The 12,614-nt window shown below is 45.8% G+C and overlaps 1 protein-coding gene and 1 long non-coding RNA gene across 2 annotated transcripts; one reads left to right on the forward strand and one right to left on the reverse strand.

The window, feature by feature from the left end:
* Nucleotides 1-925: 925 nt before the first annotated feature.
* Nucleotides 926-8,795, forward strand: TUBB6 (tubulin beta 6 class V). Its single transcript, XM_068671673.1, has 4 exons — nucleotides 926-1,085; nucleotides 1,369-1,477; nucleotides 2,595-2,705; nucleotides 7,240-8,795. The coding sequence occupies exons 1-4, from the start codon at nucleotides 1,029-1,031 to the stop codon at nucleotides 8,301-8,303; spliced, it is 1,341 nt and encodes a 446-aa protein (XP_068527774.1). The 5' UTR covers nucleotides 926-1,028; the 3' UTR covers nucleotides 8,304-8,795.
* On the reverse strand, nucleotides 8,270-12,332 carry LOC137851001 (uncharacterized). Its single transcript, XR_011092945.1, has 2 exons — nucleotides 12,194-12,332; nucleotides 8,270-9,494 (listed from the first exon to the last, which is right to left on the reverse strand). It is a non-coding gene; the product is annotated as an uncharacterized lncRNA (long non-coding RNA).
* Nucleotides 12,333-12,614: the final 282 nt, after the last annotated feature.

Raw genomic sequence — 12,614 nt, forward strand, 5'->3', positions numbered from 1 at the left:
GCCTAGCGTGGTGTTTGTGGGCTGCTCAGAGGTCATCTGCAAGAAACTGCTAGCTCCACTGAAAAACATTTAGGGAAAAGCAAGTTTGGTGCCCAGAGTGCATGGTCTAGCTGATATCAGTCATGTCACAGCAGCATAGGGGCAGGTAGAAAAGAGGAGGCCTGCCAGATGTACAAATCTTGGTACAGATTTGGGGTTATTTAGGGGTCATATATTAACCTATTGGGCTTATTTTAACTGTGTTCAGACTGGAGGGAGCACCCAAGATTTTCGTCCTGGAGGATTCCAGCTGGGTCACCTTCAACCTAACGTGTTTCTTTAATGCTTAAAACATAATGCTTAAAACAAATTCTTTTAAAACATGAGTGAGGTTCTGCAACTGTCGCCTCGGGGCTGATCTTGCACAACCAGAGAGCTGTGTTCAGGCAGTAGGGATGCGCAGGGATAGACGAATGCCTCCTACCAGGCTGTGTATCAGGACAGGCTATCTAAGGGGCACTGGAAGTGGCTTTCCACCGAAGAGTCACAGGGATATTAAAATGGACAGCCAAGCCAGCCAGGCTGGGAAATCACGAAACAGGGATCCCTAAAGGGATCTTAAAGGATCTCTAAGGGGATTTTAAGATCCCTAAAGGGGACACAGCAGTTCTGGGAACTCGTTTCCTGTCTGGAGGGGGCAGGGAGCCTCCCTTTTCATTAAAAACCAAGTTGTTCAAGCCATGCATCTTGCAGGGCATGCTCTTGCGGCCACACGAGCTTTTTGGGAGGTTGCTCCAAAAAATCTCCTCAGCGCCCCTGCCGAGCCTTTCTACCCCCCCCCCCGCCTCAGCGGGGGCCGAGCCATGGCCGGGACGGGGGCGGCCGTTGGGCGGCCGTTAGGCAGCCGTTGGGCGGGCGGAGGGGTGTGGGGAGGGGGGGTCCGCGCCGCCTCGGAGCCCATAAAGCGCCGCCTGCGGGGGGCAGAGCCGGGCAGGGCAGGGCTGGGCGAGGCTGAGGCGATCGTGCCGGGGCTGGGGGCGGCCGTCGCCATGAGGGAGATCGTGCACATCCAGGCGGGCCAGTGCGGCAACCAGATCGGGACCAAGGTGAGCCGGGGGGTGGGGGGCTGCCGCTGCTTCTGCTGAGGGAGCCGCGGCTGAGAGGAGCCCTGCTGGACATAAAAGGCGTTGGGAAGCGCCTCAAGCCAACTTTTTACACTTTTTATTTAAAATATTTGCCTTCAGCGCCGAGGGGAGAGGCCGAGCAGCCCCCTCCCGGCGGCGGGATGGCGGGGAGGGCAGGGGCCGTGGGGCACGCCAGGAATCCGGCAGCTGCCCGGCCGCCGCCCCCAGCACTGAGCCTCCCCTCCTGCTCCTTCTCCTCCCCTAGTTTTGGGAAGTGATCAGCGATGAGCACGGCATCGACCCAGCCGGAGGCTACGTGGGTGACTCAGCGCTGCAGCTGGAGCGGATCAACGTCTACTATAATGAATCATCCTGTGAGTGCGGGGCGGGGAGCCTGCGGGAAGGGACGCGGAAAGTTGGGAGAGAAGCAGAAAGTTGGGAGAGAATGGCTCTAAGTGGGACTGCCCCACATATCTGGCTTCCCTCCTTGCTTGCCATCAGCCCCCCAGCACCTGCCAGCATCTCCCCAAGTGGGGAGATGTAGCACGAGGGGATGTCCCAGTGTGGGCACGGCCACAGGGTCTGGAGGTGGAAGTTTGTTTGTGCTGGGTGTTTGTTCTTTTAGCATATGATTATTTCATCAGATGTGTCATATCGGTTGTCCCAAATTAAACTGTTGGTTATACGAGCCCGCATCTGCAGTACGCTAATTTCAGGATGGAGAGGGTTGGGCCGTAGCTAATGGCGATTCATTAATAAGTTGCTGAAAGTGCCCAAATCCTGTGAGGCAGTCTGGTGTTGGGAGTAAACTGGGGACCAGGAGTCCTTTCAGCTCTTGAGAAGAACCCAAGAGTGCAAGCATTTCAGCTTAGGTTAATGTATATTATTAACCTTGGTTTCCTTGAACAGTTTCAACTATTTTGGTTGCCCAGAGAAGCTGTGAATGCCCTATCCCGGAAGGTGTTCAAGGCCAGGATGGATGGGGCTTTGAGCAACCTGGTCTAGTGGGAGGTGCCCCTGCCCATGGGGGGCTGGAACCAGGTGATCTTTAAGGTCCCTTCCAACCCAAACCATTCTGTGATTCTTTTTTTTTGTGCTTTGTGGTAGAGATGCTGATCTACTATTGTTTGCACCTACACCAAGTAGCGCTTTCATTGGAGGTGATTCCTTCAAGCATCAAGCTTGTGACATGTTTTAGGAACGTTTGGACATAAACTCTCCACTCACCCCATCATACACAGAAAAAACAACTTACAAAATATCACGTACCGTTGACATCTGATGTCAAATCTGTTGTTCTAGTGGAACTGATTTCTTTCTGTGATGCTGAGATTTTTTTTTTTTTTTTTTACCACCATGACTTCCTGTTTAGGAAATATGTATGTGCAATTTATATTAAGCTAATATGCAATACAACATCTCTGTATGTAAAGAGCTGTAAATGTTTTATTTTTTTTAACATTAAGCATATATTTATTTTTTGGTTTGCAGCCCAGAAATTTGTACCAAGAGCAGTCTTAGTGGACTTGGAGCCGGGAACCATGGATAGTGTGAGATCTGGTCCTTTTGGTCAGCTCTTTCGGCCTGATAACTTCATCTTTGGTATGTAGATGTCACTTAAAAAAAAAAAAATCCAACAGGTGTTCAATTACAGAATGAATGGTCCAAAAGCATTTCAACTATGTTGCCTCCTCCCTATTCCCAAGTGATCGTTAGTACTCACAAACCTTAATAGCTTAACAAAGCAGTTCCAATTATCTAAGTCAGCCAAAAGATTTCATTAACTGAAAGAATCGTTCTTCTGTTAATTGACCCTTCAATTAGGAAATGACTGAAAGTTTCCTATGATACTTGGATAGTGTACACTTGCTTTCAACACATGTGAACTATACAGAAATCCTGAGACTACTTATTTACGACAAAGTGCGTGGAAATTCCGCAGAAAATGTAAAGGGGGAAAGAAAAACCCTCAACCACAAACCAACCAGACTGTTCTTGGCTTGAATTGATGTTAAGTTCTTGATGTGAAATTGTTTAAAGGCTGTGTAGTTTAACTTCTTCAGCAGAGTCTTACAGTACAGCATAGTAAACAGAAGAAGACCGACTCTAATATGAAAAATGCTTATATATGGCTGGTTATTAGGTTATTTTCCAACATAATGAGGAACAGCCTGAGAGCATGTGAGGAACTTCAGGTTTTGCAGTGTTCTTGGGCAGGGTGGTTCTGGCCTTGGCTGTTTCACTTTGCACTTCTGTAGTACTTTCTGCTGAAGCTTAAAAGTGCACATTACCATGATTCAGCTTCATAGCATGCTTGTGAAGTACAGAAGCATTATCGGTTCCTTTGCACTAAAGATGAAGCAGCGTGTGAAAGTCCAGTGATCCACTTGCTCAAACAGGAAGTCTGAATGAAAGCCACCATGAGAACTCTCATGTCCTTCGGGTTTCCAAGTCTGTACTAGCCACAAAACACATTTCCTCTTGCCAAGGCAAGCTTAGGTTGCAAGTTAGTTTGGTATATTGTGTTAACATGAAGAAGGAACAATGCCAGGGACAGACAGAAAAGATAAACATTATTTGGGTGGTATGAAACACTGCAGACCAGACTGTCCCTGTTGAGGTAGGGAATAGGAAGCCATAGCGAGTCTTTAAGTCTTTAACTTCAAGCTTTTAATGCTGTCCCTCTTCTTCTCCCATATACTTCATGGCAGTGTTTTTGAAGGCATCTTACAAAGGAATTTTAAGTTACAATATTTAGAAGTAAGCCTGGGATAAAAAGCCATAGGCAGCTGTACAAAATGTTTTTATATTCAGGCTTCTGCTTTTACTCCCTTTCTCTTGCATGGACCACAGCAGCCCCTTGAAAGTGAAATCAGTTGACCTTTGGAAATACCTGAGCTGGAACTTCACCGTTTGGCATGTCACCAGTAATGCCAGAGCAAAATCAATTCAGTGTCTTCAGTACAATGCAGCAGTTCAGTTCACTGCACTCCCTTCCTGCCAAGCTAACAATGAACCAACAGCATGTGATGGATTTGGATCTGACGGAGGCCCCTGCCAGCATCAGGCACTGTCCTCCCAACCTGCTGAATAATGCAGAATGGCTGCCTGAGTGCTGAAGTAATGATCTTCTGTGTCAAAAGCCAACAAAGCATTTTGTTTTCTCTTTTAAAAATCCAGCCTGGCTAACAGAGGATTTTGTGACAGAAGCTGGCTGTTCCCTACTTGCTGTGTCACAGGCTGTTAGGGCTCATTCTGATGGAGATGTTTGCAGCCCCTGCTTGTATAAACACATCTGTGTGCACATCTCTATAGTGAGTAGCTCTCGACCATCAATCAGAACTTCGTTCAGGTATACTGGGAACCTAGTCACACGCTCCAGATAGAAGAATTTTAACCAGGACCAGCAGGAGATTGAGGTAGATGGAGACATATTCCTTGTGCTGTAATGTTTGTGTTGACAGAATACTGGTCCAAAAGGTGAAGACACAGGTGGAACGAGCCTGCTGCAGGAGAGCAGATCTCCTGGCCTCCTAATGGCATAGGGTTGCTCACCAGGACCCACTGTTGGCGGTCTGATATAGCTTTTTTTAAAAATTTTTTTTTCTTTTTTAATGGACTTTTAAGCAGTAGTATGCAAGCCACCAGTCTCTCTTCCCAGATTTGTCGTTTATTTCGAGCAGTGGAGAGCGGAAAAGAGAGAAAGAAGACTGCAGGAAATAGTTGCTATTCTGGAGATTAAAAAATAAATAGTCTTTTAAACAAATGGCTTCTGTGCGTGTGCAGGTCAGCCTGAGCATATGTAATAGTTCCACAATTCACTGGAGGAAAGAAATAGTGGTGGGAAGATTTGAGGGTACCAACAGCACAGATCGGTTGTGGGGTTACTTGTAGACTTCCTTTACATCTCAGAAAATGCACAGTGAGAAGAGGCAGGATGCTAGAGACTGGCTCCATACAATACAGAGCTTCCGGGACTGGTGAGAGGTCTGCCAAGTCCTGATTTTTGTGGATACACACTCGTTTTCCTTGCTTAGATTTAGTGTAGCTGGAGTTTGATGATTTTATGTGTTTGCCTAAGATTTTTCAGAGGTTCAGTGGGTATCTGGTAGTGGGAGGCATGCAGTGGGGTTCACAGTCATGGTCAAGACGTCCAGGTGTATGGCAGCCTTGTCATACCCATGGCACCTCCACACTGTGTGGTGTTATAATGGATAAATCTGGAGCTTCCAGGGATTATGGTAGGTTTCTGGCGGTGGTTTTATGGTGCTACAGAGCCAGAGATTCTGCCCAGCAGGAAATCTTCCAAGGAAATGAGATCCTAGGCAGGTAGCTGAGTAAATAGGTGGAGTGGGATGTTATCGCAGGGGCAGCTGATAGTTACAGGGTGGAGGGAAACAATTAGGATTGGTGAAGGCAGCCGCTGCTACAGTTAAACTGTGAGTTAAATACAAAGGTGCTGCTAGTGCAACAGAGAGAGGTGGCAGCGATCCTGTGGGCCTCCAGGAGTCTGTGTGACTTGGATTCTGAGGGAGTCTGATGCAGTGGTTAGCCTGAAGGAGAACAGGTCCACCTCTGGATTAGCCATTTTACCTCCTAACTTACTCTGCAAGCTAAGAAAAAGCAAGTAAAATCAGTCTCCAATTATTTTTTTTTCCATAAACATATATTTTCCACGTTTTCAAGAGTAATTACCATTATTTTCTTTCCTCATTCTTTGTTTCTATTCTCTGTTCTCTCCTATTCTCTCCTTATCTTCCTGCCTACTGGAGGAGGATGATACAGTGCTTGCACAAGGGACAGTCTGCAAAATACAGTTCTAAGCTCAGAATTTGGCCTTGATAAAATCCTTCTGCATCTTAGAGCAATGTCTTGTTAACATGCAGCCTGATGTGTTATATGGATCCCTGTCTGTAGTAGGAGACCTGCTCAAGCACACCGCAGGTTGTTGCAAGCATATTTAATTGTGAAAGGATATTACTTTGCTTTGCCCAGCTGGACAGGAAGAGCTGAGCTTCCTAGAGTCAAAGTGAGAAAAATACAGCAGCGTGTAGAACAATGCATCAACTAACGGAATACATCATGAGGAAACCAAGCATTTCTGCAGTGAAAATGAAGCGTATCATATTTGAACAATGCCCCAGCAGGCAGTTTCCCTAGTTTGTATGTTCTGCATCAACACACACACACTGGAAATTGAGACATGGTAGTAGGAAGGAAGGGAGGACTTGGAGAACAATGCGGGAGTTGACAGCCCTGTACCTGGTTCTGAAACTATCGCTCCTTCTGATGGCCTCTCACAATAGCACTGCTGGCTGTGTTTGGTGGCACAACGAGCGTATGTAGTGGTCACTGGGAGGAATGGGAATATTAAAGGAAAATGGAAGCTGGGGGAGAAAATCAAGGGCTCTTGAAATGCAAATAATCCAATTTTGCAGGTTGCTTTGCAGATCCTGAAGAACAGTGAGTTTCTAGGGAAACGAGTGTAAGTTAGAAGGCACTTAGTAACTCACAAATTTTTGAAATAACATTTGTGAAGTTTCTGTTGATCGCTATTTTGATTCAGGCTAGGTAACTGCAAATTTAAAAAGCTGCAGTTCTTGATATAGCAAGTTAAAAAGGCCTTCAGAAGCCCAACCTTACCCTTGAATGACAACAGTGCCTCCTGTCTGGCAGTAGCAACTCATGGGAACAGTCCAAGAACCTTTCATTTAGCAATGCGTATCTGTGATTTAGCTTTGTATACATCATGGTCCTTATAAACTGAGAGCATTTAAATATAAACAGTCTCCTTGTGTTTATGGAATAAGCAGGATTGGGAGTGTGAGAGCTTTCAAAGCATGGAGTCAATGCCATCTTTGCAATTATGGAAAGTTAAATACCAAAAACCAGAAAGCCACCCAGAGGCATAAATGAAAACTAAGGGGGATTTGAGGCAAAAGGAGACTGTCTTAAAAAGCTTGTGGATACTGCTGAAAACATTTGTAGGCAAAACTGAAGAGTCCAGTTACCTACCTGACAGATTTATAGCAGCTTTTTTTTTTTTCCAGATGTGATGTGAATCTATTTGGTGTCCAAATGCCAAACCCTACCAATAACTTCATATATAATTTTTCCCTATTGTATGTTGCTTTAGGACAAACTGGTGCAGGAAACAACTGGGCCAAAGGACACTACACAGAAGGGGCAGAGCTGGTTGATTCCGTACTTGATGTAGTAAGAAAAGAGTGTGAACACTGCGATTGTTTGCAAGGATTTCAGCTCACTCATTCCCTGGGAGGAGGGACAGGGTCTGGCATGGGAACCCTGCTCATCAGTAAGATACGAGAGGAATATCCTGACAGGATAATGAATACCTTCAGCGTCATGCCCTCCCCAAAGGTCTCTGATACTGTGGTGGAGCCTTATAATGCTACGCTCTCGGTCCACCAGCTGGTTGAAAATACAGATGAAACCTACTGCATTGACAACGAAGCTCTGTATGACATTTGCTTCCGCACGCTGAAGCTCACCACTCCGACGTACGGCGACTTAAACCACTTGGTCTCCGCTACCATGAGCGGGGTAACCACATCCCTGCGTTTCCCTGGCCAGCTCAACGCTGACCTCCGGAAGCTGGCAGTAAACATGGTCCCGTTCCCCCGCCTTCACTTCTTCATGCCAGGCTTCGCCCCGTTGACAGCCCGAGGCAGCCAGCAGTACCGCGCACTCACCGTTCCCGAGCTCACACAGCAGATGTTTGACGCCAAAAACATGATGGCAGCCTGTGACCCAAGGCACGGGAGATACTTGACGGTGGCTACCGTCTTCCGGGGTCCCATGTCGATGAAGGAGGTTGACGAGCAGATGCTGGCCATCCAGAATAAGAACAGCAGCTACTTCGTGGAGTGGATCCCAAACAACGTCAAGGTGGCGGTTTGTGACATTCCGCCCCGTGGCCTCAAAATGGCTTCCACGTTCATCGGCAACAGTACTGCTATCCAGGAGCTCTTCAAAAGGATCTCGGAGCAGTTTTCAGCCATGTTCAGGAGAAAGGCCTTCCTCCACTGGTTCACGGGAGAAGGAATGGATGAAATGGAATTCACGGAAGCAGAAAGCAACATGAATGATCTGGTGTCGGAGTATCAGCAGTACCAAGAGGCAACAGCAAATGATGGAGATGAAGCGTTTGAAGATGAGGAAGAAGAAATCAATGAATAAAGAAATTAGGTATGCTGTTTTCCAGGCCAAACTCTCACATCTGGATTTGTAATAATTAGGCTTATAAATCTGTATCTAGGCTTCAAAAAAAAAAAGAAAAAAGAAACATGAGTCTCAGATGCTCGTGGTGGTGCTCTTCTGAGTACATTGAGGTCCCTGGGAACTGAGGACATTCAGTGTTTCTGAAAATCAGGCTATTTCTGTTCATGAGACAAATGTAAGGCATTCGGTTAAGACTTTGGCCTAGGAGTCTGAACACAGAGTGCTAGTTTGGGATCTTTTTTTTCCAAACAAATTCGTCTTCCATAAAGTTGTACAAGAGAAGAAGTAAAATTCTGCATGAATATCTACCAAATGGAGCTGCACTATTCTCATCCAATTTTGAGTAAGAAAATCTTGTGGGTTTGAAGTATTCATTCTGTACTGAATGTACAATACTGAACTGCCAGGAACAAAAATTTACTGATAATAAAAAGAAGAAAAAGCTGTTAATGTTTCTGTACAGTAAGTATTAATGATGGCATTTGACTCGAATTCTCTAAAAATGGAATAAAGAAGATTAGTATGCTCAAGCAAAAGTGTTTTGGGCGGTCAGTGCTATATGAATACCAAGTGAGCTGCAGGCTGGAGCTGAGCTGTGTGGCTTCATCACTTGTTGCTGGGTAATCGTGGATTACATGAATGAAATCCATCCACTGGGGGTATGGGCTTTAAGGACCTGCGGGGTGTAAACTGGCAGCAGCTGATGGTGGTTCTGGTGCCTGTCTCCACTCCACCTCGCCCCAAAGTCAGATGCTCCAGGGAAGGTGGTGGGAGAGGAGCTGCATGCTGCTGCAGCGCTCTACCCGGGTTTAGTTCACCACCCCTAGGGGTGCTGTGGACATCTCGTAACCAAAACTTGTTCAAATCACTGGGTAGGCTGAGGTTGAAGTACAGATAAAAGTATTTATGATACTCAAAACAGCTGGCAAAATGAAAGATAAACAGCAGCTAATCTGCTTACACGGCAGCTCAACCCGAAAGGTCTCTGTCTTACCCCCCTGGCTTGCTGCTTTGACAGAAGGACCATCGGGTATCCACTCTTCACGCGTGCCTTGTGCTTCTGGTCGTATCAATTAAACAGCCCTTCTCCATCAGAGAGCCTCCACCAGAACACTCTGTCTACACGGAGAGTCTTATTTAGGTCAGTTTCTAGGCAACAAAACAAGCAAACAAAGGAAAAACCCTGTGGAAATCCAAACTTCATGTGTTTCAGGAACTCTTTGCTCTTTGTCTTCTCGCCTTCTGAAGCACTTTCTAAGCAATGGCGTTGCTCAATACTTAAAAAGGCACTTTACAAGCATAATTTCCAAGGATCCTAAAGAGGTGATCGTTTGTTAGGGATTCAGGGAATAAGACTGTAAAGTGCCTGAGCCGTGTAACTGTTTATTGTGTAAGCAGAAGATGTCGGCTCAGTTTTGTTCCATACACAGCTGGAACAAACCGAATTTTCATCAAGGACACGTAGAAGCCCTAGCCCAGCTTCTTCGAGTGAGGTAGGACCATCCATCTCTTAGCTTCTGGAACTTTGTTTCATCGTCACACAGAATTCATTACTAGGTCTCAGCCATAAATTCTGGTAGTATTAATAAAATTAATTTTTAAAAAGTTAATACTTTAAAAATGCCAGGGATCTTGGAGATCCTGAATAACTGAGTGTTTGCTTAGTGAGCCAGCCTCTTGTTTTTCCTACATGGGCTCAAGCCAGAATTCCACCCAGAACCTGTGGAAGCCAAGTTTGCAACGTCCCCGGCTCCTGGTTTGACTCAGTCATTCTTTTACACGTGTTTACTTGCAACCGTTGGATGAGGATTTCTAGACTGTATTGTGACGAGGGAGGCAACTTGATGCCACCTTTAGAGGGGAAAAAGGGGAGACAGCTCTTGAATGTGATTTTAGCAAAGAAAAAAAAAAAACACAACCAAAAGCGCCCTTATGACCCAGCATCCTTTACTAGGAACATCACCAGAGGACCAGCTTGCATGAGAGCAGTAAGAGCCCCGGGAAGCCAGAAGGTTTCCTGTTCCTTTTCACTCAAGCATCTTTCTAATCACCTTCCTATTTTTTGACATAAACCAGCCATCTCTTTCATTAATAGGTTTGCTGGACATTTCCTTCAGTTGCGTTTCCTTTCAAGCAAGTTTCTGCTCTTTACTTTGGAATGTCTCTTATTTTGAACTGTACCTGCTGAACTGGCTTTGTTTGTCTTTTCCACATTCCCCACTTTTGTTTTTCAATTCCCTGCTGTTTTTCCGACCTAGTCCCCAGCAGCCTTCCTTTCTGCACGTGCTGCGTGGGCCAAGCGCCTGTAGGCTCTGGATTTTTCCCCTCCTGAGCTTGTTCTTCTCATTTTCCTCTCTTGCATTTGATCTCTAAGGATACAAGTCTCTAAGGAAAGGGCGGTGACCCCTTGGGAACAGGGGCAAGGCCGGGAGAGGGCACGGGTCTAGCAGCAGGAGGACCAGGGAAGGCGGTGGCTCCCCTCGTGCTGCACAAGCCCCTGCTAGTTGAAGCAGCACTGCGCTGCGTTTGCAAACAAAAATAATCTGCCTTTATTAGCAGCCACAGCACAGACTAAACTTGATTTTCTGGATTTAAGCTAAACCACTTGAAGCCTTGCAGTTGTAGGCTAAGAGTCCTCTTTAAAGGAGCAGGTTGGGCAGAGTTTAATTAGCTTTGCTATCTTTGGATTCCAAGATCCCAGCACAGTCAATTTCTGCCACTTTTGGCACAAAATACAAAAACTTAGGTGAGGCTGCACAAATCAGGCTGATGCTCTGAAAATGGGGCAAAGGAACTTGCATCTCCCTAACAGTATCAGAGACTTACTAATTGCACACCACAATTAGAGTGAAGTATAAGCACTACACAGACAGCACAAACAGGGTGTAGGGTAACACTTCCCAGAGAGGAGGGGATTCTTTTACAGTCAGGTAAAGACTGAAAAGAATTCAGTTAGGGCATTTTTGGAGTGGTTGGGTATGGCTTGTGCCTGATTTTTAGGGGTGGTTGGGGGCTAAACAAAGAATGAGGAAACATGGGATGGGGACCTCTAAGTCATAACCACATTTAGTCCTCAGCACTGGCTGCACATCACCTATGAGAAACAAGGAAAAAAAGTTCCACTTAATGGGAAACGGGAGGAAAAAACACATGGAATTAAATACAAGCATATTTGAAGTTTATAGATGTGAGGAAAGGGTTAACTGTTCCACCAAGAAGTCAGGCACCCAGTGCTGTAAACACCCCCTGAGCACTTTCACAGGCTGTACCAGGAGCAACAAAGGGATTATGTGACAAAAACACCCCAAACCCTGGTCTGAGATAAGCAGCCTTGGAGAAGAGCAAGGCCTTGGGGAGGCATAAACAGAGGGCTGGAGCCAGCCCAAGTCCAGGCACCTGCCCTGCACCACCGGGAGCTCTGCTGGGCAGGGAAAGGGCAGGGATCTGCAGCACCAGGAGCAGTGTAGTAGTGGTGGGATGTGTTTGCCCAGTAGTCTGCTGCAAGTCATGTATAAGTTACTGCAAATTTTCGTGGGGGTGTCTCTCTCTTTCAAGGAGTAGGGGTCTCATGACTCACGTTTAGTAAAAGCTTTGTAAATCTACCCCTCAGTCTTGTTTCCTCAGTCACAGACATTGAGTCACTTCTGTGACATAAAATAGTTTACTATAGCAGTAAGTCAGTCACTCTAAACTTTAATTCCAGTAAGGAAAGAACTGAAGTTTAGTTTTATTTGGGACGTTTGCTTGTTTATTGTGCATTCTGCAACAAGAAATTTGAAAGTAGCACACGGAAACATTGTTTAACAACTAAAAGAGGTGCAGTAAGTACACCCTGAATTGCTCCTTACCTTGTGCCCCTTGTTCCCCTTCACTGCAAGCCAGGCAACATCACTGATGGCAACAGCTTCATCATGAAAAAGTAAAATAATCCTGAAAGAATGATTTCCATAAACAATTTACTTCAAATAACTCAAGCAAAGAGCTAATGTCTGACCTTTCATAGACACTTCCACCTCCCCCTTACCACCCTACCGCTTTCCAGCATGTTGCAACGTGCAGATGGAATCAGTCACTAATTGTTCCCTTACAACTGAGAGGGCAGATTAAGCCTCGAATAATTTGTTATCCAGCGGAGGCTTTGTTTCTTCTCCTTCCCTTATAAAAAACAAAACAACACAGCCCACACCCACACTCCCTCTTTTTTTTTTTTTTTTTTAAAGAGTGGGAGACTGCCAGTTAGCTTCTCAACAGCTGAGTTCTCTAACTAGC

The sequence above is a fragment of the Anas acuta genome, chromosome 2 (assembly GCF_963932015.1).
Source record: "Anas acuta chromosome 2, bAnaAcu1.1, whole genome shotgun sequence".
NCBI classification, from domain to species: domain Eukaryota; kingdom Metazoa; phylum Chordata; class Aves; order Anseriformes; family Anatidae; genus Anas; species Anas acuta.

Excerpts from the sequence above, each read along its gene's own strand:
- TUBB6 (XM_068671673.1), top strand. The coding sequence starts at position 1,029 with ATGAGGGAGATCGTGCACATCCAGGCGGGCCAGTGCGGCAACCAGATC. Across the intron at positions 1,086-1,368 it reads GCAACCAGATCGGGACCAAG|TTTTGGGAAGTGATCAGCGA; the intron begins GTGAGCCGGGGG and ends CTCCTCCCCTAG. Across the intron at positions 2,706-7,239 it reads GCCTGATAACTTCATCTTTG|GACAAACTGGTGCAGGAAAC; the intron begins GTATGTAGATGT and ends ATGTTGCTTTAG.